This window comes from Varroa destructor, unplaced genomic scaffold (genome assembly GCF_002443255.2).
Source record: "Varroa destructor unplaced genomic scaffold, Vdes_3.0 BEIS01000007.1, whole genome shotgun sequence".
Classification (NCBI taxonomy): Eukaryota; Metazoa; Arthropoda; class Arachnida; order Mesostigmata; family Varroidae; genus Varroa; species Varroa destructor.
In genome coordinates this window covers 37,804,401-37,812,300 of record NW_019211460.1, presented here as the reverse complement: position 1 = coordinate 37,812,300, position 7,900 = coordinate 37,804,401, and the positions used below count along the sequence as shown (strand labels likewise).

The 7,900-nt window shown below is 38.4% G+C and overlaps 1 protein-coding gene across 3 annotated transcripts; it reads right to left on the bottom strand.

The window, feature by feature from the left end:
• Positions 1-80: 80 nt before the first annotated feature.
• Uvrag (UV-resistance associated gene) lies at positions 81-7,706 on the bottom strand. Of its 3 annotated transcripts, none has more exons than XM_022815708.2 (10): positions 7,208-7,706; positions 4,635-4,818; positions 3,862-4,280; positions 3,507-3,613; positions 3,095-3,333; positions 2,740-2,909; positions 2,314-2,407; positions 1,927-2,086; positions 1,361-1,488; positions 81-1,123 (listed from the first exon to the last, which is right to left on the bottom strand). In XM_022815708.2, exons 1-10 carry the CDS (start codon positions 7,274-7,276, stop codon positions 933-935), a joined length of 1,761 nt encoding a protein of 586 aa, XP_022671443.1. In that variant the 5' UTR covers positions 7,277-7,706; the 3' UTR covers positions 81-932. The 3 variants fall into 3 exon arrangements, with proteins under 3 accessions (XP_022671443.1, XP_022671441.1, XP_022671442.1); XM_022815706.2 differs by having other exon boundaries at positions 1,324-1,488; positions 7,208-7,704; XM_022815707.2 differs by having other exon boundaries at positions 1,324-1,488; positions 2,314-2,389; positions 7,208-7,703.
• Between the last annotated feature and the right edge of the window lie 194 nt (positions 7,707-7,900).

The window sequence follows — 7,900 nt, the reverse complement described above, 5'->3', positions numbered from 1 at the left end:
CCGCTTATTAAAAATACAATACTCAAGAACGACTTCTGCTAAAACTACGTTTTACACTGTAATGAAAATATTATAGCAGCTCCTCATCAACATAATTGAATATATCATTAAGTCTTTATTTAAATTAGTTTCATGAGACATATTAACTCTACCCTGGATAGCATATAATAAACAACTCATTTGTACGTAAAAAAATTAGTGCAACAGCACAGCTTCACTGATTTCAATAATATTAATAATTATTATTAAAATGAAGTCTTAATTAATTTAGCTATTTTATTTTCCTTGTTTTTCATGTCAATCTGTACCACATATATCACTTTATGCCTTATTTGTCTTGTTCGTTTTATGTGGTGTCCCGAAATATATATTAGTATACGTTTTTTCTTTTTACCGCTTTACCCAGCGAATATATTTTCCCATCTGTGAGCCCACTCGCCCGTGAAACACTTTCTATTTCCATCAGGTTTATACAGCTAATTGTCGATACTAGCTGAGCAAAAGTTAGCACAATATGTAATAGAATCTATCTTCTATAATATATCACTTTGATCTGCCTCTTTGCAAATTGCTATAGTACTTAGCTTTTTGTCCTCTTCAATCTTCCTTATGTACCTCTGTTTTAAGTGTTTAAAATGTCTCTCTTCGTCAATATAATTGTGTATTCATTTTCTTTAACCTATTTGTTAGACGCGTGTCTTTTGCTGTACATGCGTGTGCGCCACCTTGGAATGATTCAAAGCCACTACACGGTGTTCTGTAAGCAGGAATTGTTATGCTATCGCAATATCGAAAAAATACGTCTGTAGTATAAGTAGTTCGACAGTATCTAAATGATAGAATTCTTTCATCTTTTGGCTGCTAGCTCACATTGTCGCTTGCAGCTCCATTGTAAATATCATCGAGAGTGTCTGCAAGGAGCGAAGCCGACGCTAGGTTAGGTACGGATGAGTGCACTCGGTTTCGGAGTCGTAAAGTGTTCTGCGGGGGGGTGTTATGCGGCGATAAGCATCGATCCGGCGTGGGACATCTGGATGACATATTCGAATCTGACACAGTGAAGTCTGACTGCATAATTGAGCCGATTCCCGATAACTCGTTAACTGATGAAACCCCAGGCATTCTGTTCAACCGTGCAGAACCATTTTAGGTTAGTAATAGCAAGCCAGTTGATACAAACGTCTCGATTTAGCACTAGGTTACTCATTAGGTAGGCATATGCGTAATCAAGAGTGCTTTCTTTCGATGAGAGATTGAAGATGAAATGCCCCATAAATATATTATACTACTAGCAGTAATCTGGCTTTATCATAATAAGCAAACCTTTTATCTTTGAAGTAATTCAAAAGGTTGTAAAGACCTGCCATCATCCTGCCCCGCATCGATGGCAGCCCGAAGTGAACTCGCAAGTGAGAGACATTGCGTGCCAGTAGGGATACAGCATGCTCGAAGTACAGTCGATCCTTTCCTTTCACATAGAGAGGAAACCTAGTTGACACAAAAAGGTTTTCACCAACTATCTTATAACGTACACCTAAATTATGACGTACCCAAAAATAAACAACTATTTTATAGATAAATACATGTTAATATCATGATAGGTTTGAGCAAAATAGAGAATTCCAGTCGAATTTTTATACTTTTCTGTCGCTTGTTAGTCTAAGCAGTGTTCATAAAAAAACTAAGGAAATACCAAAAATACTAACATAGTTTTGAGCTTTAGTCACCACTTTTGAGGGAACGAATTAGCAATGATGTTTTCAATGCAAATATTTTCAGAAATAAATATTTACTCGTGATTCACGCAAATCATTGATTATTCTCGCTATGTTCGTTAATCAGAATAATTATGTCCAAGTATGATATCTACAGGCCTGCGTTACCTATGCAAGTGACCACAGCTTAAGAAAAGAACACCAGACTCACTCTTTTTGGTGAAACGAATCAAATGTAACGTCTACAACCACGGGAGCATTTCGGTCATACTTTAACGGGTAGATAAGTGGTACACCGGTGAAGATGCTCAGCATGCAAACTAAATGGAATACATATGCTATTCCCGTTGAGATTATGTGATCGTCCAACCCTAGCGATTACAACACAAAAGTAATCACAATGGTAATATATTCTATGCGTTTTTATTGACATCGTCTTTTTTCTTTGTAAATAATGCATAAAACTACAATATACATAGTGTTAGGTATTTCCAACATTTTAGGTGTTGCAAAATGCAATAAGCCTTCGATTCAGACAGTGAGAATACGGCAATGTTCATGTTAGACTCAGTAACTTTACTTTGCAAAAATTACTTACGCTTTCTAGGATTCTTTAGTTCCTCCATTGATTGCACAAGTATGGAGCATATTGTGTAACCGGTTCCAGTAGGAACCTGGAAAGGGAAAAAAACCTACATAAAATCATTTAATTATTCAGGCAGTCTGTACTTGTAGAGATCAAGTAGTTCCGCTACACATTTTCAAACGCGAGTAAAAAAATTCGATTTTCTACTCATTTTTCACCTTATTTCAATGTTATGTGTGGCTTAACAAGATTCGTTTTCTTTGGCTTTTTTACTATTTACTCAAAAAATCTTGATATTGTATATGTTATCCGCTTCTATTAACTACAATAGAGTTCTATGCATGTTATGTAAATAAAATTACTGTCGTTTGGTATAGGTCTTCCTAGTCTTAATGTCACAATAGAAAATAATTAAGCAGCAAAAAATACTATGCAAACCTGTACAATAGGATAAATATACTCGTCGAGTTCACAAATGAGCGCCATCTGTCTTTTGAACAAGCCAACATTTTCCAGTTCCATCTTGCTCGCTTGGAGGCGCTCTCGGACCTGGCGGAGATTTTCACGCTCTTTTACTATTCGTAGTCGATACTCATCCAGTTCCACTCCTGAAATGTCAAGTATGACACAACACGACAGTTATGTATGGCAAGGTTAATGGAAAATCTCATACAGCGAGGATCATTTCAAAATTCAGGTGCTATACAGGTTTGCTACACAGGTTATACTGAATGGCTTAGTTCGACTTCGCTGTTATGTAAAAACTGTTGCGAGATGGCAACTAGGAACTTACTGACTCCAACAGCCATATCTTGTTCGCGCGCAAGCTGTTGTGATTCGTTGTCTAGTAGTATTTCTCGCTCCCTAATATGGTATTCAAGGGCACGACACCTCAACCGCAACGTCTCGAGTTCGCAACGTGCATTATATGTAGCTGATTGAATTCGATTTGCAATCGAACTTTCGAGACTAGCCTGAAGCATCCTTCCGTTAGCCGTCGTATGTCGTATGGCACGTTCCATAGTCGATAATCTGAAACGCGCATACGACGCGTAAAGGGTTCGTCTTTATTTAGGGTTATTTTGCCCCGATTGCTTGCAGCAGTAATATTGCCCATATCTTGACAATTAATTTGACTTCTAGTTCAAGTATGCACTGTTGTATTAAATTCGCATTTTTGCTAGCAAAGCTTTTTCTAATAGTACCGATTAAGCGCGTTGACGCCGTAGGATTTACGAAGACGTCGTGGGTCAACCAAGATCTTTTCCCGAACATCACATAAAGCTGCCACCTTTACGTACACTTTAGGACGCTACAGATCATGAAAACAAATCCATAATGATAGATCCCCATTAGTACAATCTATTATATTTCTTTAATGTGCTTCTGCTATGGCTGGGTCTTCCCATAGCCGAATATCTCCTTATGGTAACTGCCACTTGTAGGAGTATCTTTGGAAGGACATGTCACGGCATTCACGCTAAACAGCGTTCACTTGCTCCCGGCATCACACTATAGAACGTCAGAAAAAGCTAGATAGATTTGGAGTTCTTAACGTACCTGACTCTGACATCCAATTGCATCGCAAAGCTGAATCTTCCTTAAGAGGGCCTGTTGGTTGCCGTCATTGATTTCAGCCTTGCTGGCTTCGGTGAAATGCTTATCATTATTTTCAGATATAACTCCATTCGTCTTTGGGGCAGTCTGTGCTGAACATGCCGACAGTGTCGGGCTAGCCTGCCGTAATCGTATTTGACTTGACGAATGCTGCGTTTGGTGCGAAGACACGTTATTAGAATCAGAGGATTGGAAACACGAGCTGTCACAATAGACACCTTCCGCTAGAATCAACAACAGTGAATCCGGATTAAAGCTAACTGAATCATCAGGAAGATGCCGCGAGACAAATACCAGTCCCGAGAGATGAACGGTCCATTCCAGCAACGGCGTATCGCCTGCCAAAAGAACTACAAGCACACCTGTGACACAACGGCACGCCGTCAAGTACAAAGTAAATAAGCGTTAATAATCGACCGATCGTTTGATGTCTGCGTGCGCAGGAAAAAAGCACAAATAAAACAAAACTGTGGTACATACTGTACGACGCAATTTTATATCACCCAAAGCGTTTACTGGACATTTTAGGGCCCAGAATCTTAAAACATGAGCAAGTTGTATGATTCATGAAAAATTAAAAAAAGGGTATAATTTTAGATTCTTAGAGGTGTTAGGATATATGCGTCTTACAAAACCATTTCAAGTACAATTCGCTAGCGAAGGTAATCTATGACGAAGTCAAATAGACGGTAATTTTATTTAAGTAAGTATCTAACCTTTACTAGTATGTGCGGATGTTATATCAATTTTGCTCCAACTAGGATTAATTTGCGGTATGATGGGTTCTCCTTCAGCGATAACTACTCCTTTGAGGTCCCGAAGTTCAAGACGTAACGATGGACATTCTGGAGGCAGAACCAGATTTCGAAAATTGACCCCGCGTACATGGCGGAGTCGTCTCTGTAAACGAATGATCACAAATTATATTGGTATATTGTTTAGTATATTGAGCATGAATTGTTTTCACGATATATCTTGCATAACGAACGGTCGCACAAATATAGCGAACTTGACCTAGCTTGCCAAGGCTGTAATAATAAAGTAAAACCTAGTTTGGCGTAATGTAATAATACACAACGTGGATAGCTTAGCCTTAATAACTACTGCCATTTTTGGTATGAAATTGAACCTGATCGTTAAAGCCATACGTGCGTCAGTATGCGACGGCATAATCGTCACTCAAATAGCATCACTCACGAGTTAGAAAAACGGTTAAAGTGACATTACCTTCGAATCGCATTTATTTCACGCTATATATATATATATATATATATATATATATATAAAGAAGAAAACATATATATATATATATATATGCTTTCTTTTTTTTTGTTTCCTATATTATAACATCGTCTATGATTTGCAGAGCTCGCGGCTGTGTTTAATCGTCTCACGGCAGAGGGCAATAAATAAAGATGACAAGAAAAGGAGATACTGACTTTCATTAAACGCCTATAAGTGAACTCAGTTGTTCTATATTTACGAAAATGAAAAACCGGCCCTAGCCGAAAAAGCTTCACTTTTCGCATTAGAATTAAATTCAGTCGTCAGTAAAAAAATATTATTGTTTACACGCGACGGATGCAAAAAAATTAGCCGTTTGTTCTCGTTTTTAGTGCTGCTTACCACAAAACACTTATAAAATATTACCTAAGGATTACCCACGGATGGAGTTTTTTCGTTTACCACAACTCTCTGTAACGGCATCACGAGTCCTACTGGTGCTGGCGCCAAAAAGCTAAATTGAGAGCAGTATGGTCTAGATGGCTAATGCGAATCTCTGAGTGCGCCATAATAAACATAACAAACGAGCATGTTGTTACACTGGTTCAAATCTTAGCGTTGGCAAAATTGATTGACAGAAACTGGTCACGAGAGGAACGAAGAATCAACAAGCGATAAGGAAATAAGGACGAAAAGGTCTTATTAAAGTTAATCGCTGCTTGTATAGTAGTTTGTTTGGATAAAAACCATAGCTAAGAATGCTAAAAAATAAAGCAAGATTTGAAGGTGCATGTTAAATGTTTTGGCCTTTAACTTTAAAAGGATGCCCTTTAATTTCACCTGTGCGTATAGCTCATAAGAAAGAAATATGATCTTAGCGCGATGTATTTTACAACAGCCCGCACACATATATTTTTAGTACATTATGCATTACTTGGTTCAAATAGATATCGCACATCTAGTACTGCTTTTTGAGCGGTCCCATCTAAATGGATTTCAAGAAGGTTACTACGGTATTGCCGCTGTAACCCCCAAGAGCTCTCTGACTGCACATGTTGCCATCTCATAATCATCCATGGTAGAGGAACCAAGAGAAACCTCCCAGTATAGCGAAAATATTCACCATAGGCGAATTGACTTGGTAAAAAATATTCGAACCTCATTAATAAAAAGTTTCATTCGGTTGAAGCAACAATTAAAGTCACTTCGTATCTGCGAAATATATTATTAATCAAACAGAATAAATCTAGATATTGTTTGGAACACGAAAACAGTCTCAATATCGAGACGGTGGGAGGTCATTTTTAATTCAATTAAAAGCAACTTATGTAGTTTCTTAAAGAGTCAAACAATATACAGGCAGAAAATAGAAGGTGATGATTTCAGACCGGTATTATGCGACACATACGACAGAACATTTGTAGAATAAGTTAGTACAGTAAGCCAAATACATTAGACCTATATTCATGAATAATCTGACCTTTTATTGATCTCAAATATTGGATGAACACGAATGGTCTATCGCAATTCACCTTACCATGTCGGGCAACAAAGACAGATGTTAGTGTAACTCTTAGTCGAAACAAACGCCTAAAATGTTTAACTTCTCTTGATTTCGACTCTTCTGACAAATTCCCTAGATTGTTAACTAGTCCGTAACGAAAATGGATTCGCATTTTAACATGCAAAAATATATTTTTCAAGTAGAGGTGTAAAAAAGTGATACCTGTGTATCCTTTAGATCCTTTACAGGCGCTTTTGAAATGCGATACGGCGCGCACAGAACAAATGACTGTGTGTGTTATCATCATCTGCGGGTCCAATTTGTTTTAAGCAGCCTCGCTTGCTAGCGTTGTTTCTACACTCATAAGGATAAGGTAGCTAGACGCTAAGACGTGGAACTCGAAAGACGTGACCCAGGCACAAAAATATAAAGGCATCTTGAAGAAATGATGTCGTTTGTTTCACATAAGCCGCAAGCGTTTGCGTTGCGCTTAATTGTTTCATTGCGATTAACCAACCTAAAACAAGGCATTTAACATAATTAAAGACTTATTATACTAACCTGAAAACTAAATAGCGGTGAGTATTTCCTTCTGCAGAAACTTTGCAACGCCCTGTCCGAGCTCATCATGAAATACCGTCATTAACTTATCGACTTGCACACTAGCAAGAAACTTAGGAAAAGGGAACCTAACCGGTCGGTAATCTGGCTCCTCCGTACTCAAGCGGAGTCACAATGGTACAAGCATGGTGATTGGCATGAGGTAAAATTTGGTTGCACTTCACACAAGGCTTTGCCAGAGTTTTCAGAGGAGGCCCCCTTTGGGCAATCCAATTGGATTTCACTTTGGCGAAGCAATTTCGTGTCTCGACGCAGCGCAACATCCGGAATTGTCAGAAATTGTACGAATAAGGTAAGCAAGCAGCCGCCAGCGATCGCCCCATAATCATAGGAGTAGAATATAGAACACTTACTTCGCGACGACAGTGTTTGAGTTATAACGAACACCGCTCGCAGAAAAAACCCATCTGGTAGTGACTAGATGACGTAATTGTCATAACAATGGGTTCTTGGCAGACAGCGTGTGGACAACCGTAGTTCAAAACCGTTCTTCCTACATTTGACGAGTAAACTTGCATCAAAAGTAAGTACGATCAGGCGGCTAAATTTCTCGTATACTATGCATTAAAACTACAACGAGTGATTGCGTATTCGAGGCTTTTAAGAAACGTTCTATGGATCAGCTGATCTGAG

Coding starts and splice junctions, on each gene's coding strand:
- Uvrag (XM_022815706.2), bottom strand. CDS start 7,276: ATGATGAGCTCGGACAGGGCGTTGCAAAGTTTCTGCAGAAGGAAATAC. Junction 2,408..2,739: donor ATATTTATCCTATTGTACAG/GTTTGCATAGTA, acceptor GATTTTATGTAG/GTTTTTTTCCCTTTCCAGGT. Junction 1,124..1,323: donor AATTACTTCAAAGATAAAAG/GTTTGCTTATTA, acceptor ACGGTTGAACAG/AATGCCTGGGGTTTCATCAG.